We start from the raw sequence: 27619 nt of genomic DNA, 5'->3' as shown, positions 1-27619 counted from the left end.
TGGATTTCACAAAATGATTTTAATAGAAAAGTACAAGATATGAACAAAAATAAATAATCTTTATCTCATTTCTAGCCCAGCAAATTGTACACTGCATATAAAAATGATCTAAGATGCCATTTTCCTCCATTCCTTTTTTGCTTTTAAAATACTGAGACAGCATTTTAATTCAATCTCCTAGGTTCAAACTGATACATTTTAAAAAATCATACCAACCTTTAATCATTCTACATCCATTTTTTAAAGTTAGCTAACAAGATGATGTTTCACTAAAATGAAATATCCAATCATCAGATTAAAGTGTAAAGTTTGTATGAACAGGGAAATTAGATCATTTTTCTAAGCTTTAATTCCTATGTTTCTGAATGCTTCTTGAATTAAAAATTCATTTCATCATCTTACTTTCAAAACAAGGCATCTGTCTTTCACCATTCCACAGAGAGAGAAAGGACTAGAAAATACTTTTAAAAAAATAAATATTTTAAAAGTATAGTTTACAGTGACAATGTAGTATTTTAGACCTGTGCCTTGGTGCCTATTTGCATTAAATATATGCTTCAAGTTATAACTACCTTTTCTATCTCTCTATATGTTGTGGGCCACTCAGTCTTTGTGGACTGATGTTGCTAATGATCTCTTGGAGTTAGCTAGTATCGGTCTCTTATTTACAGTACTTATTCTGCTATAGTATCATATTTGATAATTCTAGTGGCTTGAGTAATGTTTTGTAAAAACAAATTGAAACTTGGTATTAGCAAAATTGTATGAGAAAAGAGCTAAGGTAGGCAACTAAAACTTACACAGTGCCAGTCTCAGGAGGTCAGTAGCTCACAGAACTGAACAGATAAAACTGGATTAAAACTTAAAAGTCTTCTTTTTACTTGAGCCCATAATGACTATTTTGAACATGGCTCTTTTGCTGCTGCCTATATATAAATTTTTTGTTAATTTTCTTGTATTGGGAAGATCTTGAATGCACTCCAGGATGAGAAGAAAAAATATGCTGACACTGCTAAATCGGGTATATGTTTTTGCAATAAAGAACACTGGTCAATATACAACTGAGGAAAAACTGAAACAGATGTGAGTCCTAGAACCACAAGAGTTTGAATTTGCCCAGAAATGCTATTTTAAACACTCTATATGTTGGTCTACTGTTTTTTTTTGTGGAATAATGCATTCTTGGCATCCTTAAAAGGTTTCAATATGTTACAAGGTTATCCGGAAAGAGAAAAAGCAAAGACTAATGTATCAATCTGTGCAGCACTGTCCAGATTTCCGTGTACATTTTTGAAAAGCACAAGAACTTGTATTAATTGCACTTAACACAACAAACCTTTAGTTTCCAACCAGTTTTCATTCTCTGTAGACCGGGGCTTTCTTTTTATAAAAACTGCTTTCAAAGGGCATAGAGACACCACACATGGTCCACAGTAAATTCAAATAGAGAGGTGCAATAGTTGCAGTGGTAAACACACACAAATAAAATACATTTTTTTTTGGACTAAAAATCTGGTCATGGATAAAAGCATGTGCCTTTTCATTCTTCTCTGGGATGTTACAACAGCAACACGCTCTAAAACAATTAAGTTACATGCATAATGCTAAAAGAATGTGAGCAATCCTATAACCAGCTTTAAGCCATCTGCTTGATTTTTTTTTTTTTTTTTTTTTTTTTTGAGGAACATATATAGGAAAAGAGAATTCCCCTTTTGTTCCATTACATATAGAAACCTTTTGAAGCTTCCAAATAGTTTGGTTGTGGTAAAATTCACCACTCTTCTATTATTTTGACATGTAGTCATCCTAAACTATCCGTCATGGTTTCTCCAAAAATCTCCACATGAATTATCTGAAGGACAATTGAAACCACTTACCAATATACAAGTAACGTTTTATTTTATATTCTATCTTCCATTTGGCATAAGCCTTTCGATGTTTGTTTTTTAAACCAGTGAAATATACAAATCACGCAAGACAGAAATATGTACATTAAAAGTACAGAATAAAGGCTAGAAGATATACATAATATCTGAATGACATGTAGAATATTTTACATTAAATAGTTTCTTTTAAAAGCTAGGATTGTTAAACTCAACTCTCTTCATAAACATGAATCACTAAAAAGGAACAATCTGATTTAGCAAATAAAAAAAGTACTTCATGGTTTTTGTATAATAAAAACCAAAAAAGTGACATTTTAAACTAATTAGTGCTTTTTGCTTTCAAGATCTTTTGCTCACAATTCACTGCAACTGAGGGGATGTGAATATCATTATGCAATAAATTAAGAGCCACAGTTGGCTGAGGTGATATGAAAGCCATCCTGCCTAAGAGGGGTATGAAAGATGTATATCTTACCAAACTTTTAAAACAATGTAAGTCTGATATAAGAACATATTTGATGGCACTGTTTGGAAAGAGGTGTCCTTATTAAAAAAAAAAAAAAATTAGCTATCTATGTAGTGGGCTGAATTTTCCTTAGGGACTCAATTAATAAGTACTGCCATTTCTAATAGGCATGGGTTTCCATTCTGCAGAATGAACTAAGAAAAGAGAAACATTGCTGATGCTTCTGAATTTTCAATATCTCTTAATGTCCATGTCTATAACAATAAGTAATGCCCTCTCCACAAAGTGAACAGAAATGGAGGTTGGAGACAAAGGGATGAGGCAGGAAAGAAAAAAGATATCTTCAAGCCAACATGCATTTCAGTGAGTCAGAACTCAAGCTTCCTCAGAAATAAGGTTGCTTCGTCGTGCTCAAGATATGATCACGGAAGGGCCACAGCCCAAGCTCAAGACTCAAAAAGCTTTTGGAATAATCCCAACTGGACTGCAGTGAAGGACAACAATGCTCTAGACAGAGAAATAACCCCAGAGTAAACTGTAAATCTAAATCACTGGCTGCAATGAGATATATTTATATTTATATTTATATATATGTATATATATATATGTTATGTACAAAAGACTTTGAGATATCAGGCACCATTAAACCACATTTCCCCCCTTATAAATGCAACTGTTCAAGTACACTGGGAACAGTTTTAGGGTACACCTGCAGTACAATAGGAGAAGCTTGAGTGGATAATCTAAACACAGGATCATAACAGTGAAATGCTGCAACACCTCTGTGAATTCCGTTAGCCAAGTTACGCCATTAAAACATAGAAAACTACTGCTCCTCAAAATAAAAGTTTTAGGAAACAAAAATCTCTAAGTAGTGAACTGTTTTCCAAGCAGAGCTCCTAAAGTTTCATTTCCTGTCCTACCACCAAAGGGGACCCAGTGGAGCTAGCATTTGGAAATGTGGCCAGCATCACATCACAACATGGAGGAATCAGAGAGGGCTCAGTGTGAAGAGGAAGGTGGATTTCACTGTTTTTCCTCAAACAGGTTGTCCACTCTGGTGCAGTGCTGAATGGCACGCAATTACCTTGTTGCTTGGGCTAAGAACCTGTGAATGGGATTCATGTATTATTTTTATAATTATAATTTACTAACCAAGTATCCCTAAGAAAATATCAGGATATTTTCATTTATATTCAAGCCAGCCTCCCCAAACAAAAAAATCTAGTGCCCAGAATCATTTGGGGATCTTTTTACAATCTGGAATCCTAATTCCCATAACAGCGACAAATCAACATCTTGATGTGAGAGTTTTAAATTTTTTAATTTCTGGGGACTTTCCTCCCTGCTGCCCAAATTTCATGAGCTATTAGAATATGACCATCTGCAAACGGAATATTTGAGGAGAATGAAACATGTGATATACCTTTTTTCCTTGAGAATATGAGATTCTTGTCCTTACATTTTAAATTATCATTTTGAAAATGCAAAAAGCAAGCTAGCAGCCCCCCTGGGGAAGGGAAGTTTGTTTTGGGGTTTTCCCCCCCCAAACCTTTTATCTTGCACCAGAGAATTTACAACTCATTTTGGTCACAGAAGCTGAATTGTGAATAGATTTCTACCACCCTCTTTGAGCTGGATCCTACCCATCCCATATGATCGCATATTTGACAAAAGAAAACGTATTTCTTTACCTTCTGGATGTGTACCATGTCCACACAGCTAAGTTAGGGTATGTGTTATTTCCCCTTCATTCTATACTATCCAAAGAAGTCTTGTATTACCTTTTCAAAGATCCACAAAATAAATATTTTTCTTGGTTCCCACCCCCATTATTGCCAAATAATAATTATAATATTAATAATAAACCACAGAGTTCTTAGATGGTAACAGGAAAAAAAATGGTTCCGGTTGCAATTCTTGGGGAAAAATAAAAAATATTTTTAAAAACCAAAAACCAGAATCACTGTACTTTCTATAAATAAGCGGGTCCTGGGAGCGGGGCTGAGTGCTGGGCGGCGCCCACTACTTGCACACAAACTGGTCCACGATCTCCGTGCACTTCTTGCACTTGACGTAGCAGCACCAGTGGAACTTGCAGTGGCAGCGCTCCGTCTGCACGGTCTTGAACTGGTCGTAGCCGCGGCCGCAGCACATGAGCTCGCAGCCATCCATGCCCTCTGACGTCTTGTTGCACAGGCGGCCCTGCGTGCCCAGCGAGCCGGTGCTCTCGTTGCGCACGCAGTAGTCAGGGCTGGGGTCGATGTAGACCAGGTCTTGTGTAGTGGGCGAGTTGAAGCGGCTGTTGACCTGCACCAACTTGCCCCGGCTGTTGAGCCGCATGGCCGCCGCACTGTCGTACTTCTCCTTCAGGGCATCACCCACCTTGCGGAAGTCCGCCAGCTGCAGCCAGCATGTCTTCAGGCTACATGAGCCAGACACCCCATGGCACTTGCAGGCCACATCAGCCAGGTTGTACACCGTCTGCAGGGAAATGGGGACAATCAGTACACACATTCATGGAGGAGCCAGATGCAGGCTGTGGGAACAAAGTTCTCCACCTTCTCCACGGAGCTATGTTCCCCAGCTGAATTAAGGGCTGTATGATATTTCCTTCACCAGAAGTCTTGTATTGCCTTCTTTAAAAATTCTTCCAAATAAATATGTTCTTAGCCACTCATTATTATATCATCATTATCAACAACCGTGGTTTTTTAAATAGGAACAGGAAAAAAAATTGTTCCAGCTGCTTTTTTTCAGAGAAACAGCAACAGCACATGTGGACACTCATCCCAGAGGTTGTTCACAATGCATTACCTGAATTCATCCCCAGTACCAGCTAGGTGAGATGTGCTAGTATCATTCCATTTCACGGAGAAGGAAAGTGAAACCCAGAAAGATGAGCTACTCAACCAACTCCTGGGAGTAAGGGTGCCAGGATTTGAACCCAGGCAGCTGGACTCCAAGCCCATGCTTAGGGACTTGCCCATGGATATCCAGCCGGTAAGTGCAGAATTGGGAGGAGTCCAGCCCTAGTGGGATCAACCTTCAAATCTTAACCCACTACTACTATTATTGCTGTGCACCAGGCACTGTAAGTGTCCTTATACTCATGATCTCATTTAACCATCCCAGCAACATTATGACATGGGCTGGATTGGATGATGGCACAGTGATGCTGAGTAGCCTGCACAGGTCACACAGCTAAAGTGTGGGGGGACTGGGTCTGGAACTCAGGTATCCTCACTCCTGTTTCTCACACAGTCCCTACCCCATCCACCACCCCCCTAGGCCAAGAGCACCCACCCTGGAGCCAAGCGACGTGGATTGTGTTCCTGACTCTACCCTTGAATTCAGACAACAGGTTGCCCCTTTTTGGGCCTCTGTTTTCCATCTGTGAAGGCAGCAGTGATGGCACCAACCTCCAAGCACTGTTATAAGGATAAAATCAGGGGAGATGTGGAAAGTGCTTGGCACTTAGGACACAGTAAATCTGGTCTTTCTTTAGGGTGACAAGGGACACAATAAATCTGGTCTTTCTCCAGAGTGATGAGGACATGGCATCTGGGCCCTTTCTCAGTCACCTCGGGCCTCCCAGTAGCAGTGCCCATGGGTCTGGGCCCACAACACTGCCCAGCAGTCTGGGAGGTGGTGGTTGCCTATTTATAGACCCGGCTGCCCACAGTTCCTTGTGCCAGTGACTCTCCAGAGTCCACATAGTGTGAGTGTGCTGGAGAAGACCTGTCAGGAACCTGGAGGCTGGGCGTGTGTCAGAAGGCCTCTTCCACAGACAACAGCCACCTTCTTCCTCCAGGGATTCACAGGGGCTCTTTTAAAGGGGGCCAAAGTGTACTCTCTTGGCATAAGGAGTTTCAGGCACTCAGCTAGTCTGAGGAAGGGTTTTGCAAATGTATTTAACCTTTGCTCCACATTGAGGAAAATTTAAAAGCTAATGCCCTGTGGAAATTCTAATATGATTTCCTGGCATGGTGCCCAAATTTCCATCCCCTAGCCCCACCATCCTAGAGAAAAAAACTATCTTCTTCGTAAAGTCACTCACCGAAATCCAAACTCAGCTCACTACTCCAATGATCAAATTTACCCCCAAAAAACTGTCTACTAAAAAAAAGCAGAAGTGTAACATTATAGTGCTTTTCAAACTTCCCCAAATCCTCTCTTGCCACTTGGAAATCCCTTGACCCTCTCTTCTTGGTTGCCAAGTCTCTGATGATTTCTGGACATGACAGAAGGCTAAGAAAGTCCCAAAGATGTATGAGAGTACCAAATATGGGCATACCCCTGGATAGGGGCCTTTAAGAGTCAGACATAGCTCTCTTCTGGAGGCATTTCTGATCTGAGGCATTTCTGATCTGAGGCATGTCATATATAGAGATCCCAGTGATGCATCCCTGAAGAGGGTGAAAGCAAGGTTTTATGGGCTTCCAGAGAAAATGGGGCTGATCCCAACCCACCCCCCCCAAATTTTCATATGGCCCTGGGTCCACCACAGAGGAGGCAACCAACACTGCAGACACCATGGCAATGAGAGGCCTGAGAAAGGAGAGGCCACACTCTGTCTGTAGCAATTATTCGACCCCTCAGGGCAGCACAGGCAAAATTCTGTAGAGTTTAGTCCTTCCCCAATACACCCAAATGTTTAACATCAAATTTGAGAAGATACGCTAGCTGGAATTATCTACACGATCTTTGACTTCTCTATGTCCTTTGCTTATAATGTTTAGTAGTTATCATCTATCAAGCATTTACTACTGACCGACACTAAACTAAGACCTTTAATTAAACCAACTGAAACTGTTATTTTGGAGGTCAAAAAGAGTCAAATGTTGGCAATTTCACATGGTTCAACCTACTAGATGATCTCAGTCCTCACAATAACCTCATGTGATTATTTGCCATGGCCATTTAACAGATGTGGAAATGGGAAAACAGAGGCTCAAAAAAAGCAAAGAACAGACAATGCTGCATTTTAACTGAGATTTCTCTAATTCCCACACTGCTAGCTCTTCACCACTTAGCTGAGATGCATGAATTCAATAAAAATGTACCTAGGCTTATATTTCCATTTTTAAATTTTCTCCCATGGTCATGAAGTGGTTTTCTGGGCCTCAGTTTCCCAATCTACAGTTTACTCTGTGATTATCTTCCTTCTCCCTCACCCCAAAATACAGAAGAGTGAAATCTCTGACCAGAAAGTTCCTGGCACCTACCTTGGGTTCTGTGAAAAAATAATGGCCCTGGTTTTCAATGCTGCCAAAGTTAAGAAAAGTTTTCACCCCTTCATTTTAAAACAGCCATAAAGTGCCATGTGTTTAACCGCAGGAAAAAAAGGGTCTTTTTAACTATTGAGAAGTAGCTTTTCATATCCCCACCAGGGGAAGGAAAGAAGGGGAACCAGGAGACTTGTGAGGACTGCAAAGATGGTCCTCCCTGAGCACTTCTGCTGCTCTCTTCTCTCCAGAGCCACTTTGTGATTGGCCTGATGGTCAGACCTATAAAATCCCACACTGTTAAAAATGCTGTCCTTTTCCTAGAAAAGCCCTTTTTAAAAAAACCCTGCATCCATCAGGCCTGCTACCTAATGACATAAAGAGAGGCAGGGAGAAAGAAAGGAGGGAAAGAGCCTGAAAGCTGGGGTGAGGGCTTTCCCATCTGGGGACCTAGGAAGACAAAAAATCCCTGTCCCAAACTGAAAGCCAACCACAGACATCGTCCAGGCAGGAGGCAGACAGTTATTCCCATTCTTATTTCTGTGCTCCACTAGCCAAGGGTACCGGGGACTAACTAAAAAGGCAAGGAAAGGTATTTTTCAGACAACTGCTGGATCACCTTAGCTGGGGGCGCAAGGGAAGATTATCTCCCCAGGAGGCCCTTCTGGGATGTGCGGGGGCAACTATGGAGAGAGATGGAGGAAAGAGAGAGAGACAAAGGGGGAGAAGAGAGAGACAGGGAAGGAGGAAAAGAAGGGAAGAGGGAGAAAGAAAGTGAGACGGGAACAGGACGAGGAGCAAAGAGACAGGAAAGACAGAGAAAGATAAGGAGAGACAGAAAGAGGCGGAGAGAGACAGACAGGACCATATAGCGAAGGAGCGGCAGAGGAGGGGAAGGAGCGACAGGGAGGCTGGAGGGCAAGGCAAGGGGACAGAGATGCGTGGGCGGGGGCACTCACCCTGCGGCCCGCCTCGTTGTTATGCAGGTTCATGAGGATGCGAGCGCTCTCGTAGGAGCCCTTGGCGTGGATGCGCTCCCGCTCGCGGGCGTCCACGAACTCCTTGGCAAAGCGGTAGCCATAGTCGATGTTGTCGCCACAGCCGCCCCAGAGCCAGTCCCGCGGCAGATCCTTGGGGCGCGCGGCGCGGCTGCAGCCGCAGGTGGACAGCTCGCCCTCGCGGCACGCCCGGCTCATGGCGTTCACCACCCCCGCTGCGCTCACCGCGTATGTGAAGGCCGTCTCGCGGCTGCCTGCGGGTAAGAACAAGGGGTCAATGGCCGCCTGCCCCACAAGCTGGGTCGGGTTGCTGCCGGGGGCGGGGATGGGGGCAAGGTAGGGAATGCAGGGGAGGTAGGAGGAGGGGGACAAGGTAGAGATGGAGGGGAGGTAGGAGGTGGGGTGGGGGCGAGGAAGGGAGTGGGGAGGTAGAAGGTAGGAGAGGCTGGAGGTTGGGGGGAAGTAGGAGGTGGGGAAGCAAGAGTAGAGGGGAGGTAGAAGGGCAGGTAGGGGTTGGGGGAGGTGGGGGTAGAGGATAGGGAGTAGGGGTTGGTGGGGGTAGGGAGAAGGGGATCAACAAGGTAAAAGCTCGGGCTGCCCCATCCTTAACACGCACCAGGCCCTGGGCCCAGCTTGAGGGGAAGCCGAGCAAGATCCCCCAAACCACACAGAAGCAACAATTAGCAAAGGAGTAGCAGATCCCCGGTGTCTCTGCTCAGCCATTTCAGAGCTGAAGGCCGGATTCTAAGCAGTGCTGGATTGATTTTCTCTGTGACTCTTTTGAAAATAGTCAAAACTTGATATTTCCAAAAATGCACGTGAAAGAAGTCATTGAAGGAACACTCAGAATATGGGTAGACTGTCTTACACTTATTTTAATGTTTAGTATTATTTTCATTTTAGTTACATATAGGGCAGGATTACAGAATTTGCTAGGCCTTGAGTCTAAGGCAGACACTGCCAGCGGCCACACTAGTTTCTGCCACACTCGTTTTGGCCTTGTGTCCACTCCTCCTCTGGCAGTTGTAACCTCTCCTCCCTCTTCCTTCACGCAGCAGAAAGTATTTCTCAGGACAAGGCTCTTTACTTTCCCAGAGGACAATTCTAAATCAGCTCACAGAGAGTTATAAATGAAGCTTGCTCTTCTTAAATCCCGGGCTGATTGGCCTGATACTTCTCGTTCAAGAATGAGTGTCTGCTTTTAAAACAGCCTGTTGTTCTTTAATGCCACTTCTGCAAACACCCCCTGCCCACTCCTCCACTGCCTTTGCCTCAAAGTATTAGAATGACAGCAAGAAGGAAAAAAGCACAACCTATGGAGAAAAGAGGGAGGGAGGTTATCTTCTTCCTCAAAACTTGTAAGGAATATCTCTGCATATAATAGTTACAGGGACCCTATTTGTAAGGAAAAAACTGGAGGCTATCATAGACTACCCTAAACTTCACTTGTACATAGAGACATTTCTGCATGTAACAAGAGCCAGTTAATAAAAATACTGTAATCTGGGAGAGAAAGAGTTATCTATCATCCAGCCAGCTGAAGCATGGGGTAGGGGTGGGACTGGGGGGCAGGCTCACTTTCCTCAATTGCAAAATAAGGGTACTTAAATAGATGCAAGGAAAGGGACCTCTTCTGGTGCTGAAATTCATGTACCCCAATCAGTTTCTCCTATACTTACTTTGAGAGCTTGCTAACAATCTTTTTTCTGAGGGGGAAGTGGGGAACACAAGAAAAGCTGACAACAGGATTCAGTCTCAACGAGAAAGGTTATTCTGCAGGAGGACAGTGATGCCAGTTCAAGCATCCAGCAGGCAACCTCATTCTTGGTCTTTGGCTCCATGCCAGTCACAGCCATTTGTGAATGGTGATGGTTCTGATTTACCATATATCCTCCTCCTCCCATATTTTCAAAATGAATGACTTGAAGGTATGTGCTGGTGGTTGGCAGGAAGATCTAGAAAGTTCCTGTGATGCGTTACATCTATCTAGCAGGATTAGAGAGGCAAAGTACATCAGGGGAATGGAAAAGAATGAGGACAATATATAGCTTCTAAGGAGTAATTTGATAGTACAGAAAATGCCGTGGCCCTGGATGGGGGATTTATAGAACAAAGAGGTAGTAGCTAGAGGAAGAGGAGATGAAATGATCCTCTGGGGATAGAGGAAAAGAAGACACTGTCCTTTGAGTATACAGAGCATAAGAAGGCTTTATACAAAACACAAACAATGCTGCTTTTTTCATAAGTCTATTTTGAGCATTTCCTTTTATGCCCCAGAATACAAACCTGGGAGATCCCTCTAAGCTAATTGGCGACTGCAGGGTAAGCGTCAGTTTGAAAAGTATTCTTTGGCTAATTGCCGGAGGACACAGTCATCCTTGTTGGAATACTGCTGATTCAGTTAGGTTTCCCTTCCTGTGAAACCCACATCTACACCCCTTACAAGTGGTGCCTTCCTTACATATCTTTTCACAGCATGGAAACAAAGAAGAGACAGATGGGGACAAAAGCTGGAAGGAAAGGGTAGCATGATGAAAAATGAGAAAGTTTCCAAAATGAAGAGTGGGCCCTTCATGAAGTAATTGTGCATGGTGCCTCCAAGGCAACTGGCATCTCAGAAAAATGAGTTGAAGAGGGGGTCAGAGGTGGCGGCCTGAGTTTCTCAGACACTGGCCCCATCACAAGGTCAGATTCTCACAAAGAAGAATTACTCTCAATATCCTTGGTATACTGAGGGCTTTGGGGTGGGCGCGCGCGCGCGCACACACACACACACCTTTTGGCATCAAAGGTATTTTAAATTTTCCCTCAGCTCATTCTCTTCAAGTATACTGTTAAGTGGAAAAGTGAAAGCGAAGAAGTTTTCCAACTATTGGAACTGGGTCCATGTTCCTCTTTCATAAAAATCTATTGTTTTCTCTTCTCTCCTCTCTCTTTTTTAATTAAGTAAAAAACAGAAGGCCCCATCGGTGTCCTACCACAAGCCACCCAGCAGCAGCTTTCTGCTCTGAGACGCTAGGCACCTGGGGGACCTTTGGCAGGGGAGGATGCCATATGCACTGTCATCTTCCCAGGACATCAGCTGACTTGATGGTAGTATCTAGGAGGGCTGTCTCGGAGGCTTTGGGGAGGTACCACTCCCATCCACTTCCCATGGACCCAGACAGTAGTGCCGTGCAGCTGAAGACCAGAGAGCATACTTTTCAGGGACAATTAAATATAGCCTTTTGTACCAAGGGTTCTGCTTGTTCCCTGAGGAAGCAGGCTCTTTGAATCTTGGACCGCATTTAAAATAAATCTCCAGCAGAACTCAAATTCACTTAGCAAATGATAGCTTATTCTGAACATTTTGGCCCAAAACAGGCTACGTATGAAAACGAGAGGAGGATCTTAAATCAAAGCTGTATTCAAGTGACTACACAGATAAACAGTTCCGATTGCTGTTTTCCTTCTTGGTTACCATCAGAGGTGTATGATTTTTGCTAACTCATATACATGTGAAAAAGTAGTCCCATAGTTTGAGAGGAAGGCAGTTTAGGAGGAACATATAAGAAGGGGGAAAAGTTCACAACTTACCATCCTCACAGAATTTTTCAAAAGTATTTAAGTTCACTTACGATATCAGCACACGGGAGAATAAATCTACCACACTCCCAGTTAACTACATAAGACAGCCCACAGGCAGGGGAAACTCCTGTGTTCCTGAAGCTTAGCTCTTAGATTCAGATCCCAGTATATACATTAGCACATTTTAATCATTAACGGAAAGGACAAAGCCCCATGAAACTTTGCAGGCTGAGGCTACAGGCCATTCTCCCATTCAATCAGGGCAACAGCTTTCAGTCTTGTATTATTTTAGTTTATAAAACTGCTTGGCTCAAACATCACCTGACAACTCTTTTTTGTTCTCAATGAACGTAATTTTCAGGGTTTTTTTTTTTTTTTAATAAAAAAAAGCATTTTATCCATCTGTGATGGATATTAAGCCAACTTTTTCTCTTCAGTCAGTATAAACAGTTAATTGCCTTGATAAACTGCTTCTTACTTTGGGAGTCACTGCAGTCATATTAATTATAAGGGCTTTTTTGCATAAAAGTAGAGAAACCTAAAATAGTCACACTAGAAAACACACATTGTACCACATCTGTCAAATAGTATCCTATACTATTTACACAAAAGCAGAGGCAAACAAACAGATTTTTCAAAATCTTTGCCTTTAGCCCATTTGAAATGCTGTCTCTTTGAATGGGGAAGTAAGATGTTCAACAACGTATTTAAAATTAAGACTCGGACCGTGAGCAATACTCTTAATTTTTTTTTTTAAAGTTCCTAGGTTGACATCTCAACCATGTGCTTTTATTATATCAGTTGCTGAAATCACAAACATAAATTGGATCACTTTTAATTAAAATTCTTTCTGGGACTAAAAATAAAGCTTTTAACGTCTATATCTTTATAGCCTCAGGAAATAGTTCTATTAGGAAAATTAAAAACTTTGTTCACTTTCAATATATCCAGGATTCTAAAAGATGGCAATTTTTAGTTTGATGCTCGGGCCGTTTGACTTGTGGCTTAAAAAACTAACAGGCAAGAGAGTTTCGACGTTTAAAAGCGTATAAATGACTTGCTTTCCCCCACCTACTTTTAAGAAACCAAAATAAGTGTTCTGCTTCTATTTTAAACAAAATGCTTTATAGAAAAATTAAGTGTTTGTAAAAATGAAGGTGTCTGTGATACTTGCCTCCTGATTTAATTAAAATCCAAAACTTATCATCAGGTGTAGGGACAGGAATTAACATCATTTGCTATAATGACAAAAATGCCCAAGCCACAACCCAAGCTGGAAGGCATCCTTCTTCATGCTTTCTATCAAGCATGAAGTAAACGCTAAGGATTTCTTCTAGGAAAAAAAGTTAATGTTTTAAAAAAATATTTTAAATGTTTTCCTACCTATCTGCATCACCCTGCCAAAAACAGAGGTGTTATCCACAGTGCTGCAGTTCCACCTTCGATGTCGGAATTGATACTGGCATTCTTTGATGCCTGTCTTCGCGCCTTCTCCGATGTACTGCATGTGGTCCTGATACAAGTGGCACAGTTTCTTCTGTCCTTGAGAAAGTCCTTCCAGTTGGCTGCAGAGAGGCTGTGCTCCTATGATATATACTTCTGACATCTGAACAGGGTTATTCATACCTAGCGACCTGCAAGGGGGGGAGATGTGCATTGAAGATTTACGTGAAATCTCGAGGTGGGCCCCCTGAAAGCATGTCAGCAATACATAGTTTTAAGCACACAGATGCTTTTTTCTCTCCTGCTTGTCCTCATGACAAAGTATGAGAAGGGCTTCATAAAACTCCTCTGTTTAAACTGCACTCAGAAAACGGAGGTATTGTGCAGTCCCCATCCTGCCATCTGGCTCCTCAGTTAGTATTTTCACTCCCTTCCTAGCCCCTGTCACCATATACCTGAACCAGTATTTCCAAAATCCACTCAGAAAAGGGGGAAACAGCAGTTTGAGGGACAGGCCTCTGACATTAGAGAAAGTGACCCACTTTGCCCCACAAATTGGACCAATCTGCCTTAAAAACTTATGAATGCTGAAAGTAGACGCAATTAGATACAGGTAGGAGATAGCAGTTCCTTTTGACTGATGGAAGAACAGAGGGACAAGTATACAGAATGGAGAAAATTCACCACGTTTCTGGACATTTTAAAAGGGCTCCTTATGTGATTGTGAGGGACCCAAGACAGGGTACCCAGTGAACAGAAGTTATGTTTGACAGTCAGAAAAATGCTGTTCATTTATAGGGAAAAAAAATATCCAGAACACCATCAAAAACAATGCTCTGGATATATTACAGTCTATCTACAAGGTCCCTACCCAGTAAGAAACCCCCACTTGGGTACATTTGACTACTTCAAGTTAACCTCCTTTTGATCACATTACAGCCCCAATATTTCTGCACTTGGAGTTTAGCTGTCCTCCTAGAACTCTGCCTACTTCAAACTCTGTAGGTTAATAATAATCTCAAGTGACAGAAAATAAAAGTTGAAACCTCACTTTTACTACCTAGAGGTGGCAAAAAGTAAATTTTATAGATAGGCTTACAATTATTAGCAAAGTGAATTTCTGTTCTTTTTTATTGCATGATGTACTACAAGCACACATCTGAACAAGGGCTTCATAGAAAAAGGCCTAGATTTATAGTTTCCCATTTCCTAGGAGCTGAAGATAAGCTTTACAATATTAACAAGTTAAAAGAAAATTCTGATTTAAAACTACATATAAGTAAACTATATACATACGTCTTGGATAAATACACCCACACTCACTATCCAGCTTTAAATATCCCCGCATCATACAAACAAATCTTTTTTTAAAAAAAAGAAAAGAAAAGAAAAGAAAAAGAAGAGGAAGAACACGCACATAGAATGAACTTACCACCAAGAATTGGCTTCTATTACAACCTGGGCGAAGGAGAAAAATACGGCCAAAGCCATTAGGAAGAACTTGGAAGACACTGCACTTCCAGCCATCCCCAAAGCAACTCCTGGGCTTAATATTCCAATGGACTTCTGGAGAGAGAAGAAAGGAGCAGATGTTTATTGCCTCTCAGATAATTTTCAAGCATACAAGTTTAAACAACGGAAGTATCGGGGTCTCTTAAGTTTACTGTTGATTGACTGCGCTTCTCCTCCGTGAGTTTTTTGATGGCAAGATATAGGCAGTTTCTTTTTCCAAATTAATCCACCCACGCAACCTCACCAGGAAATCTGATTTCACTGGGATCCTGTGTGCGGGGCACGCCAGCGATTACAAACATGTCTCAATTCTGTTGAGTCAAAGCCCTGGTGCCAGGCGCTGCCTCCTTCCTGCTCGCTCGAGTCCCGCACCCCCTGGCTCCCCTCTAGTTGGTGCTGTACTCAGTCCCTCCCGGGTAATTCACTCGGAAACCCGCCGCGGCCACCCTCCGTCCTCTCCCCAACCTGGGCTGAGCAACAAGTGGAGCCAGAATTAATTCCATGGGCGAGAGGAGCACGGAGGCGAGTGGAGCGCGCTGCCGCCAGCGGCTGCGGAGGAGGCGGGGTGGCCAGCGCAGGGAGGGGGGGCGGTGTGTGGAGGATGGGGGCAGGACGCGGGAGGGAAGGGCAGGGGGTGGGGGGCGAGGCCCCGGGGACCAGCGCGCGCGAGAGTGCCCAGCTGGGAAATGCAACTCCGAATTAACATCGTATGTTTCATAATCAGTTTACGAGCCGATTTGGGGAAAGCCACTTCCAGATGGGGAAGAGCAACCCGGATTTCCTTCAGGACGCTCTTCAGCCAGATTGGGGAAGAGAGAAGGAGATGGGGGCCCTAGGGGATAATGGAGAGAGAGGTCTGGTCTCCCAACCGAGGAAACCGGAAAGGAGTGCCACCCACACCCGCGTCGCCTGTGGCCTCTTCCACGGACTGAGAGAAGGGATGGAACTTCCCCTAGAGGAAAGAAGGGACTCTGGGTCTCACTGCCCAGAGAGAAGATTCCTTCCCTGCCCTCCCCACAGCTTTCTCCCAAATTCTGATTTTTCACTCTCCCTCCCACCCCACACCTGGTAGATACCAGGGAGGGAGGAGATGGGAGGTCCAGAGGGACTCCAGTTTCCCTTGGTCCTGATCTGGGGTTGTGGGTCACTTTGCCATCGCGGCACTGCGAGCCTGGTGTTGGAACTCTGCCACCCTGCCTCCAGTCTAGCCTCTCCAGCCCAACTCAGACTCGGTTCGGTCAGTCCCGAAAGGCGGGGGTGCGGGGCAAGGCCAGAGCCGTTGCGGATGAGTCCAGACGGGGCCAGAGGCGCTGGCTCCCGAGCCGCATCTGGACGCATCGATTCCAGGGCAAAGAAGCCCCCAGCGGTGAAGGTTCCCTTCCTGAAGAATTTCTGGGGTAGGAGTTGGCCTTGGAAGCTTCCGCTGCCGTTCCTCCCCACTGGTGACTTCTCCACCTGTAGGCGGCGGCGGAGCAAGTCGGTGGACGGTGCCGGTGGGAGGAGCGGGTTTTAAAAATCTCCTTTCACATCTCTGATAAGTGTAACCCTGCTGCGCTGCATCGCCCATAGCCCCTTAAGGAGCCCCTTCCATGGAAAAGAAAAGAAAAATGAGCCTCTTTAAGGCGGTGGAAGAGCCTGGCTTGGAACCTGTGCCGTAAAAGGGACAGACGGGACTAGGCAGCCCTGGTAAAGCTATGGGGCTCAGGAGCCTGCCAAGGCTTTTCTCCATGAGCCGCCCCATTGGCCCGGACGCTTCGGGGCTTCTCAGAGAGGAAATGCTTATGTGGTCCCCAGCGCCTGCTAAGCAGAGCTCCGCACCCAAGGCCCAGTTGTCCCCAAAATGCTGCAAAGCTGGGTGGGGGGACGCATCCCGGAGAATGGAAATCTGGGATTTCCCCAGCTAGGAGAGAGAAAGCTCCGGCTATCTCCCCACCCCCGCCCTAAGTGTCAAGTTTCCTCCAGGGGAGGGGGTGGGCTGCAAAGTCTGATTCACGGGCAGCCCAGGCAGCAAAGTCAACTCTCCCCAAGGGCAGCCGATGCCGGGCGCGCACACATTCATACACACTCACACTCGGGCACATTTACACACTCACACGCGTGCACAGACACAAACGCTGCGACATGCTTCCAAGTCAGCGGCCCAGATTGCTGCTGGCCGCTTGCACTTTCCGAGCTTCCCGGCGGGCGGGGCGCGTGGGGCGGGGCTCAAGCAGCGGAGAAATTGATAACAGATTCGGCGGATTACAGCGGATCTCTTTGTTATAGCCGAAGCCACACAAACCGAACCCACTCCCAGCCCGACGCCCCCGGGGAGAGTCCACCAGTTCCCAGAGCCCAGGCCAACTGTGAGCGGGCCCATCCGTTCTCCACGACTTGGGTCTCCCTGGCTCCAGGGTAGAGGTAGGCAGAGGGTGTCCCAAAGGGGGATCGGAAAGGAGAGCCTCACGAGTCGCGTCTCCACTTAACCCCGCCGCTTGCCCGGAAACACCTTGGCCCTCTTCCCGCTTCAATCCCGGTGCAACCCAGAAAAGGCCCCACAAGTTTGAGATACTCAAGGAACTCACAGCGAACTCACACATACATCGGCTCTGTAGGGTAAAACATCCCCGCCTGTTTACCAAGAGATCTGATCCGAAAAGACAGTATGAAATGAGACCTCTGGGGAGACTGTCAACCCCAGGGGTAAAACAAAAATTCTGATCAGAAGCTGAGTTTCCCAAAGAAGGGGCTAAATGTTTTCCAACACTTTCGGGGCCCAGGGAAGATGACTGTAAGGACAATGAGAATCTTCCTCGCGTGCCACGGGGAGGAGGACTGGGGGAGTTTGAGGGGCTCAGCGCACCAGAGGAGTGAGGTGGAGGAGGGCATTCCTGCGCCCTTGTCTTCAATCCAGAGCAGTTCAACGACGTGGCTCCCTTTCTATTTATCCCTGAAAGCCTTCGCGTCGGATTAAAGGTGTTCCTGATCCTTCTTTACCAACCGCGGTGCGGGCCGGGGCTGATGAGGGATGAGGGAGAGGAAACCTCAGTAGCAAAATTGTTCAGAGGACGCTCGAAGGGCGCGGGGAGCAGCCGAATGCACACCTAAAGTCTTGCAACACCCAAGTCCTCCGCATGCAGCCCCTTAAGGGAAAAGATTAAAGGCCAGGCAAAGATCCTCTCCCTTCGGCCCCGGGGCGCTGCCACACTCAATCTAGGCATCCCCTTTTGCTAGACTCTCTACGTTTAGGGCCCAAGTTTCTGGGAGTGCAAACGATGAGGAACGCCAACTAGGTGGAATAAGCCCGTTTGACACAGGCTCAAGGCATCGAAGGGGAGGATAGGAAACTCCAAAAAGAATCTCCACTCTTGGTGGAAAAAGAAAGCTGTTTTGCCCACTCCGATCTCTCCCTAAAGCAAGGAGAGAGATGGAGAAACTAGCAGGAAAGCACTCAGTTGCAGCCAAAAACTTGGGACGTCCTGCCCTGGAGAATGCGGGGAGCGGCGCGAGGAGCTGAAGAATGGGCCGGCCCAGGCGGGTAGGAGGTCCGCTTTAGGGGAGCAGACAAAGGAGCCACTACTGCCCATGCCTCGCCCCATGCCTGAGCGCAAGGGTTGTGTCCACAGCAATATGTGTGTTGGCGCGCGCGCAGAGCGGGGTGGGGGAGGAGGGAATTGCCAGATAGAGAAGGCGGAGGTTACACCTTGAGCCAGAATCAGTGCGACAAAAGAGAGCCACCCAGGCCTCAGCACTGAAGGCAGGTTCCAGGTTCGGGTACAGTGAGTCCCCAGGGGAAGAACAATCTGGCCTGGTTCTCCTGTTTCCTACGCCCTCGTCCATCCCTTAGACTGGGCTTTCCAACCCCAGGATACACACACACACCACTCACACCTTCTCACACAGGATGTCTAACCTTCTCGGCAGAGGATCAACTTTGTCCAGAGGTGGAGCAGAGTCCTTGGACACAGAAAGAAAGTGAAATGATAGTCAAACCCCTACTCTTTAAAGGTAGTTTCGCTACCAATTTTTAATAGACGATGGAAGTGGGGTGAGAAGCGGGAAAGCAACACTTGTTCTCGACCACAGAGAGTTGGGAGGCAGCTGAGGCCAGACCCGAGGCCTCCTAGGGCGACACTCTCCTTCCCAAGCCCGGAAGAAGAGGTACCAACCCTGTGTCCAGTTGGCCGAGTCCCATTTGCTGGGCCGGACCTGTGGCCCCTTCCATATTGCAGCGACTGGCGGCGCAGCGAAACTGGTCCTCTGGGGGCCTCCGAGGGCCCCTGCTGGGAGAGTGGGGTCTGGTGATCGCGAGGGATGAAGGGAGCAGGGGTGGGAAGTAGAGGGGAGCAGCTGCCCGCCCGCCCCAAGGAACCGAGGCTCGGAGGAGTCCTACCTCAAGGCGGCCAACAGGGGGCAGCCGGCACCGCACCGCGGGGAAGAAAAGACCGCGGGGATGGCTCCGAGTTCTGCGCGCATAGTGCTAACCCCTGGAGCACCGCAGCGCACTGGGGAGGGGGGGAGAAGACAGGGGATTCTTGGGCCGGGCCTCCTGGGGAGGGTCTTCCGCTGAGAGGGTCGGGGGGTGGAGGAGACGAAGGCTAGTACGTCCTGGACCCGAGAACAACTGATCCTTTACTCCCCTACACACACACACAGGCACGCACACACACACACATTTGTTGGCCTGCGGTTTGCTGTGCACTCTCCGCATTGCCCCCTCGAAACTCCACTGGCAGACTGTCTAGAAACTAAATCTGACTGGTTCGGCAGTGAATGTGCGAATGTTGACTGGGGGGAGGGCAGGGGCTGAGGAGGTGCGACCTCACGGACAGGCCCAAGTTACTTCCTAACAGCGAATTGCCTATTTAAAGAAAGAAGAGAGAAAAGACAGGCGAGAGAGAAGGGGCCTCGATACCAGCCAGGGATTAGAAAGTAAAACAGGGCTGTGTGGTCTCCAGATTTTTTTTTTTTTTTTACCTTTTTGGGGGAAGAGGGGTTGTTTTCTTCTAGGAAACATCTTAATTTCAATTCTAACCTTATTTTCTAAGAAACTGAAAATGGGAAAGACCAGAAAAATGGAAATAGGAATCGAAGCTTGGAGGGCAGATAAGAAAAATTGTTTAGAAAATAACAACTTATGTTGGCAGGAAGAAACGTTAACTTTTCGTAAAAGTGAACTCTCAGTGACCCTCTGAGTGTGTGACTCGGCTTTAACATACAACTGACAATTAAAACAAACAAGAGTTCACAAACTGGCCCCCGCCTGCTCTCCCAACGCGGAGGCCCAAGTGTTTTCTAAAGGACAAGGCGGACTCCGCTCAGGGGGCCGGGGAGCGCTCTCCCGGAGTACGGGATTACAGCCACACCACCACAACTCCCCGCCCCCACCACTGCTGCAAAGTGCCTGAGCTCACCCAGTGGCGGCTAATAATGCTAATAACGCGACCCCTCTCCCCGCGCCGGGGTGCGCGCTGGCCCCCCGCCAGGCACTCTTAAAGGCAAAGGGGCCTGAAGCGCTCGAGTTACCCGGCCAAGGCAAGCCTACAATCTGGCCTCCGTCGGTGCGGGGGTGTGTGGGGAAGGTGTACGCCGCTCTGGGGTAGTTGGCCCCTGGTTCCTCTGCGGGTTCTCTCAACCAAGGAGTCCCTTTCCCCATCCCGAGCCCCGGCCACATACCCTCCCGGTGCCCGCGCAGTGGGCGCTTGGTAAATATTTGTTGAATTGAATCATTATCCTGTTACTGAAATATACATAGTAAATTACACTCGATGTTCTCAGAGCAAAAGGAAAGTCGTCAGTGAACCGCACTCAGTTTTTCTACTATCGCTCTTCCCCAGTGTTTCTCCAAAGACGAAAAGGTTTGCAGAACGGGTGGTGCGACGAGAAGTGATCTCCTGGGGCACTGAGGCAGTGCGCCCAGCGTGGGGGTCGAAGGGGTAGGAGTTCCGGCCAGCGACGCTGGAGTTCCAGCTTCTCCAGGCGGTTGGGGAAATGGAGGGATAGGAAGAGGCGAAGAGAACTCAGTTAACTTCCAACAGCGGGTGGGGGGAAGTAAAGAAAAAAAGTGGCGAGAGTCGGCGGCGCACTGAACACCTACCTTCATGGCGAGGGGGAGGGGGCGCGGGGAGGAAGTCGCCACCCCAGCGAGTGCAGCCGAGGAATCCGAGCGGAGCGACCGGGTTAAGCCTGGGGGGACGGTCAGGAGCAGGGCTGCGGAGTCCTCCGGGGCGCGTCGGGCGGGCGCAGTGAACCCGAGCTGAAGCGGGCACTGGCGCCCGGGCCTGGACTCCCGAGTTGGGGCAGAGCTGGGATGCGCCCAGGAACGGAGGGCGCGCGGACGCGCGCGAGCCGGCAGCAAGGGCAGGGCCTGGTCGGGGCGCAACTAGGGAGCCGCGGGTCTGGCGAGGGCGCGCAGGCAACTGTTCCACGGAGAGGCGCTCCGTTTCCAACGTCCATCAGCGACGGCGGTAATTAGGGCTTTCCAACCCCAAATGTGGGCGTGATTGTGCAAAAGACCTTACGACAAATAATAATAAAAAGAAATTCTTCACAAGAGGGTGAAAAAAATGTCCCACTACTCAACTTTGGCCCGGGGTGGGGGAAGGGGGGGGCGATCTGTGCGCCCAGGTGCCCCCAGTTCATTCACACCACGGATTCTGCAAACTCTTGGCGGCTCACGCCTCCTGATCTCCAGCTCCTCCTCTCTGGGTCTGTAGCCGAAACGTCTGCTTCCAGACGCTGATCCTGCAGCCGCGAGTTAGTGTGGACGTCTCTGTACATACACAGACACACACCCCAACACACACACCCCCGCTGCAGCTTTGGGGCCACAGAACAATCAGGCGCGCATGGCTTTTTCTCCGGGAGATGCCGCTGAAAACGCACAAGTCGCCATCAGAGCTGCAAGAGTCAGCGCCAAATTGTGTCCTTTCATTTTAGGGTTCGGCAAAAACGGGGCGCAAAATAGGTGAAAGTTGCCCCGAAACTTATTGCTGTGCGGTGAGCTGGGGAGGGTGGTGCGATGGGCGACTAACCCAGGGGAGACGCGGGCTCCCCCCACCCGTATCCCGTTCTTTCTCTCTTCGGGTTAATCTCTCTTTTCCCCCGTTTTTCCAGGGCGAAGGGCGAAGAGGAGCGAGTGCACAGCGGGCGCGAGGCTGGGGAGGGGCGAGAGCTCGGAGCTCCGCGGCGGCGACTCAGCTCCGGCGGTCCATGGCCGGCGAGGCTGCCCACCTCCTCGTTTGGCGCCCGGGTCCGAGGGGCGGGAGAGCGGGCCGGCGGGAGGCGGGCGGTCCCGGGCACAGCGGCGGCGGCGGAAGGGCTCCCTGGGCAGCTGCCGCACGGACCCCGGCTCTAGGCGGCGAAGGCGGCTCCGTGGAGCTCGCAGCAGATTTCCACGCGATCCTGTGCCCCGCAGACAGACTGACCGACCTCGGGGACGCGTCCCCCCCTCCCACCCCCCGGCCCTTCTGGCCAACTGCCTTACTCTCTCCCTCCCTCTCTCCAGACTCCTCTTTCCCCTGTTGTTCTCAGAAGGAAGAAAAAAAAAAAGGAAAGAAAGAAAGAAAAAAAGTTCTTCAAAGTTTCAGAACTAGGGGCGGCTGGAAAGAGAGAAGGAAGGGGGGGACGAAAGAAAAAAACTCAACTTCTCCTATGCGCATGCGTGGTGAGGCCGGCCTATGACAAACTCTGCAGGATTTTAAAGCCGTACTACGGGCTGGGGTGCCGGGAGGCGGGGTACACCCCCCTTGTCTCCCCGTCTCTAGGTTCCCCATCCCCCGCGGCATCTGCTGAAAGAGAGAGGTCCACTCTGCAGCCGCTGCCTGCCTGCCGCCTGGTTGTCTGCGCTCCTTCCAGAGCCACCGACTGGCGGGAAGCTGAACCCCAACTTCCCCGGCTGGACCCCTTGGCTCGCTCGCGTATCCCAGACCGCTCCCACTGGGGCTCCACGGAGACTGCTACCTTGACATGGAACCTCGTGGGGGACCTCCTTATTCTTACCTCTGGGAGAGGATACTTAAGCCCTGGGGCTGACGGATAGGGTTAGGCGCCCACCTCCTGCAAAGTCCCCAGAGTAGTAGGGACTTGGGTACTGGGATGCATGATTGCTCATATGGCTCTGGCCCAGAGCATCCAGGCGCGATGCGTGGCCCTGCCACGGAGATCTTGGCCGGTGCCCTCAGGTGAGGAGATTGTGAAGTTTGGCAAAACCGGATTCCGGGCACCGGAATTTCTAGACGCTTCCAGATGCCCGTGGTTTTGGGGACTCCGGAGGGGCAGGGTTGGTGGATTGTGTCCGCTACCTCCAGCACGACGCGGGCCCCACCCCACAAACAGTGCCTTACACTGGAGCGTAATAGTTATTTTCCGCCGTCCGCATCCTCCAGCTGTCAAAGGTGAAGACACACACACACACACACACGATTCTATTTTCTCCGCTCATTGGCATGCACTTGACCTTAAGGCGAAAAATCCGTGGCCTAGGTGTTTTGGGGTGGTGGCTGTTTTGTTCTTCCAGTCCCTCCACCCCCACACCCCAGGGCTCGCCGGCCCAGGCTCCAGCGATGCCGTTCCACCCTCCATAGCCCCTTCCCATTCCTTAATTGTCCTAGCCGACTGAACCCTTCCCCAGCCCTGGCCTCCTTCCTGGCGCGCAAAGATGGCAGTGTGAACTTCCCACCAAGTACCAGAGACAGATGCTCCTGCTTAGCACCCTCCCCCCGCCAACCCACTTGCTTTCTTTCCCCCAAGGCGTGTGCGGCCTTAAGGAGAGGGAATCCAAGGTCCTCAAAGCTCCCCTTGGGACACCTCCCTTTACCTCCTGAGTCTCCATTCCTCTAACCTCCTCTGTAAGCCTTGACCACTTCCCTACCCGTGGGCATTTTACAGTCTTCGAATCTAACCTGAGATCTGCCCACAGGAGGAAGGTGTCTGAAAAAAAGGGTCTCCGCCCGGCAAATCGCCCCTGGGCTGCGTCCCTCCGCCCTTCCCCCTCTCCCCTGCTGTTCTGCCCAGTAGCTGCAGACTGAGATTCCCTGGCTGCGGGAGAGCACGTGCCTCCTGGGCAGACACCCCAGCCCCTCCCCGCGGGCATGGATCTCCGGGACCCACCTTACGTGCAGCAGCTCTGAGAAGTGGCAGGATATGAGCTGACTATGAAAGAGGCTGCCAAATGGCGCTCGTGAAGAACGGAGAAACTAGCGTCCCAGTGTCCCAGAGTCCAAGGCAGTGCGTGTAGAGGATCCTGTTCCATGAAGAACAGGGCCGTTAACCTGGGAATTTCCTCCACACACACAGCCAGTGTAGAAACATTGGCTACCCAACCACAAACCCCCCCCCTTTTTTTTTAATGGCTATTTTCTGAGTTATCTGGATAATCACCTGCTTCTCTCCAATTGCCTTTGCTTGTATAGACACAGCCCAAACAGTGCTATTTCCTGTTCTGCAGTCTTTCCTCTAGTGGAAGTCGGTATTGGTTAGTGGTTAAGAGTGCCAGCTGTGGAATCTAGAGTTCCAGTCCCTGCCCTGCCACTTTCCAGCTGTCACACCTTCTCTAGCCTCTCAGCCAGCACTTCAGAACCCTCTTACACACAACAGCAGCAAACAGAAATTTCATGATCTACCTTGTAGAAATGCATTGAGAATGAAATGAGATGAGCTTGAAAATCAGGGGAGTGGTGATAATGAAACATGATGTCTAGGAATGCTCCTAGCATGGGTCAGGCACTTACCTGGCACTCAATGCCTGCTCTTCTAGAAAAAAAGCAGCTCTGAAAACAGAGGTTTTCAAACTCCTGTGGTGGCAAAACCGGACCTCACATGACAAGACATAGTCTTGATTTATTCCACTTGCTAGGAATACTCTTCACTGAATAAATATGAATACATTTGATTACTGGGTATTTCCCCAGACCTCACTGGGCTGCTTGCAAATTAATATCAATGTGCAATTTTATTTTCCCAAAGTTTCCAACAAAACCATCTAGTCCCAAGGACTTCAGATAAAGAGTTGTGAGTTTTATCTGCTAATATTAATAATGAGTGTGCTGAGATTATACCCCAGAAGCAATAAGCTTCATGTCAGCAGGACCTCATCTGCGTTTTTCATGGCTGGAACCCCAGTCCTCAGAACAGTGCCTGACACTTAGTAGGTGCTTCGTAGTAACAACCAAATGAATGGGCGAATGGATGAAAGAATTATTTCAGAGGACGGTGTTAAGAAGAACCAACTTGAAATCCCTTTTGACCCTTCAATAGTGGGTAGGGGTGGGGACTGCCTTAGAAAGCCAGGCTCAGTTGTAAGCACCAGTCCCATTATGGTATTGATTGGTTTGGCTGGGAAATGAGCAGACAGTTGGAAGGAGAGATATCAATGCCTTTCCATCTGTGAAGGTTCGTGTTCGACAGACCTCCAGTTTCTGGAACTTCATGTTTCCCCTTGCAAACCGTGTGTGCATTTGGGTGTGTGCCTCAGATTGAGTCATCCGAAGACATACTGGCAAGGCATCACCACGCTCTACTCATTAAAAATGCTTTTGAATCTGTGGAACAAATAAATCAATATTTTTGGCTGCTCTCCCAACCGGATTATTCACAAAGCAGAGTGCAAGATAAGGAATTTATGAACGACTGCATCCCTGTGCCGCCTTTCCCAGCAGGAGAAAGCAGGACCTGGGTTGTCATTCTGGGAAAATCTACCCCCCTTTTATGCCCAGCAAATAATATTTTATGGCCCTGGGTTTATGGTGGTGTTTTAATGATCTGCTGTAGAAAGCGGTTTTCTCTCCAGTCACCAGAATTTGTCAAGAAAGGCTGGAGGCCATAAAAGAGGGATGGGCCCCAGGGGCAAACAGGCTCCATCTTCTGAAATAAACTAATAAAGAGCCCCAAGATGTTTACTCCTTCGCCTCAGAGTCAAGACCAGCAGGGCTGTGTGAGCAGGGCCACAGATGGAGCCCTAAAGAAGACAAAGAGGCCGGAAAGGGGTCAGGGGCTTCCTTACCACCACATGGCCACAGTCAAAGTAATACTATCACTTTGTGCTACCACTGGCCTGTGGGGGGAAAAGGCTCGCTTGAAATTATAGGACATTTTTGGATTCTGGGTTAACTCCAGGAGGCTCTTTGAGACTCTCAATTTCTCCTTGCACTGAGCCTGATTACTCACTATGCCCTCCTAACTTACTTATGTGTTATATGCCAATTATCCCAGTACCGTTTGTTGAATAGGGTGTCCTTCCCTCATATAACACTTATGTGTTATGTGTTATATGTTATGTTGACTATGACCATTTCATAGTCAGTGGTGCCTTGGGGGGCACTAAATGGATGCTTTAATTTTGTTTCATGTTAGGGAACATGAGGGTCAGATGGATGTGAGTCTGAATCCCAGCTCTGCCTCTTGCTGACTGAGTGACCCTGTAGTGGTCACTTACCCTTTTGAGCCTCAATTTTCTCACCTCTACAGTGGAGATAGGAAACAAACATATTAGGATTGTTCTCATAATTGAGATCATGTATAAAAGACCTTGGTCCAGCTCTGCCCATGGAGATAGCTTGATGAATGGCAGCTACTGTGATGATTTCTGCACTGTAAATGTCTCTCCCTGGGTCCCCAGGTGAAATCTGGAGAAAAACTAGGAGCCTGAGGAGAGTAGGGGTAAGGGCTGGGAAGAGGAGAGAAATGTGGCAATTATAGGATCACCGGCTATGCCTATATGATGGAATTCAACAAAGATGAGGCAGGTATGTGCTGAGATAATAATCAGTAATAAACAATCACAATGATTGCTGGCAACACTTACTGAGCTCTATGTGCCAGATGCCAGCCCTGTCTAAACTCTTTACATTCATTGCCTTGTTTCATCCTCACTACTTTGTGAGATAGATCCTATTATTATCTGCGTTGTGGAGAAAAGGGAAAGTTCAAAGAGGTCCTGATTTTGATAAAGCCAAGTTGTTTTAGGAGTTGCGAATCCTGACAGCTTCTGATTTCACTCCACTGAACACCAGACATGCACATAACCAGATTCAGTCACACCAGGAACGCCTGATTCAAGCCCAGCTCAATGGAGCTGTCAAAGATTTGTTCTTATTTCATTAACTGGCTGGCTTTGACGTCTCTGCCCTTGCCCCACCGCCCTCAAGAAAGACAGCATCCATACTCAGCAATTCACCTTGAATTCTTACCTTGTATTGGGCAGTGCCCTGAGAATTCCCTTCTCTCTGGAAAGAGCTTGTTATCCCTGAAGGAGTGAATGAGGGCACGAGGGCTGTCTCTCCCTGATGCTGCTCAGGTCACGTCACATCTCTGCTTAAAGCCCTTCAGAGGCTCCCCAGAGTTTATCAGATAAAATCAAAACAAGTTAACCTGGACTTCAGGACAGCGTCATCCACATGCATCCTTTGTGCTTGTTCTTCCCTCTGCCTGCAACGCTGTCCCTTCTGACCTGAAGTCACCCTCACTCCCTTTAAGTCACCTCCTCGTTGTACACATCAATCTCAAAGAAGCTGCTGTCCTTCCCCCATGATTCTCTACTCC

The 27619-nt window shown here is 47.8% G+C and overlaps 1 protein-coding gene across 7 annotated transcripts; it reads right to left on the bottom strand.

Annotated features, from left to right (window-relative positions):
- WNT5A (Wnt family member 5A) lies at positions 1–27291 on the bottom strand. 7 transcript variants are annotated; one of them, XM_007984632.3, is made up of 5 exons: positions 27268–27291; positions 15021–15154; positions 13529–13779; positions 8540–8832; positions 1–4836 (listed from the first exon to the last, which is right to left on the bottom strand). In XM_007984632.3, the coding sequence occupies exons 2-5, from the start codon at positions 15113–15115 to the stop codon at positions 4378–4380; spliced, it is 1098 nt and encodes a 365-aa protein (XP_007982823.1). In that variant the 5' UTR covers positions 15116–15154; positions 27268–27291; the 3' UTR covers positions 1–4377. The 7 variants fall into 7 exon arrangements, with proteins under 7 accessions (XP_007982823.1, XP_037859710.1, XP_007982820.1 ...); XM_038003782.2 differs by lacking the exon at positions 27268–27291 and adding an exon at positions 24191–24297; XM_007984629.3 differs by lacking the exon at positions 27268–27291 and adding an exon at positions 21177–22697.
- Positions 27292–27619: the final 328 nt, after the last annotated feature.

Source organism: Chlorocebus sabaeus, chromosome 22 (assembly GCF_047675955.1).
Source record: "Chlorocebus sabaeus isolate Y175 chromosome 22, mChlSab1.0.hap1, whole genome shotgun sequence".
NCBI lineage: Eukaryota > Metazoa > Chordata > Mammalia > Primates > Cercopithecidae > Chlorocebus > Chlorocebus sabaeus.
This window is presented reverse-complemented; position numbering and strand designations above follow the sequence as displayed.

Bases quoted from the DNA above. Each gene is read 5' to 3' on its own strand.
- WNT5A (XM_007984629.3), bottom strand. The intron at 13,780-15,020 runs GTAAGTTCATTC...CCCCCCTTGCAG, and splicing joins ATAGAAGCCAATTCTTGGTG to GTCGCTAGGTATGAATAACC. The intron at 4,837-8,539 runs GTGAGTGCCCCC...ATTTCCCTGCAG, and splicing joins ACAACGAGGCGGGCCGCAGG to ACGGTGTACAACCTGGCTGA.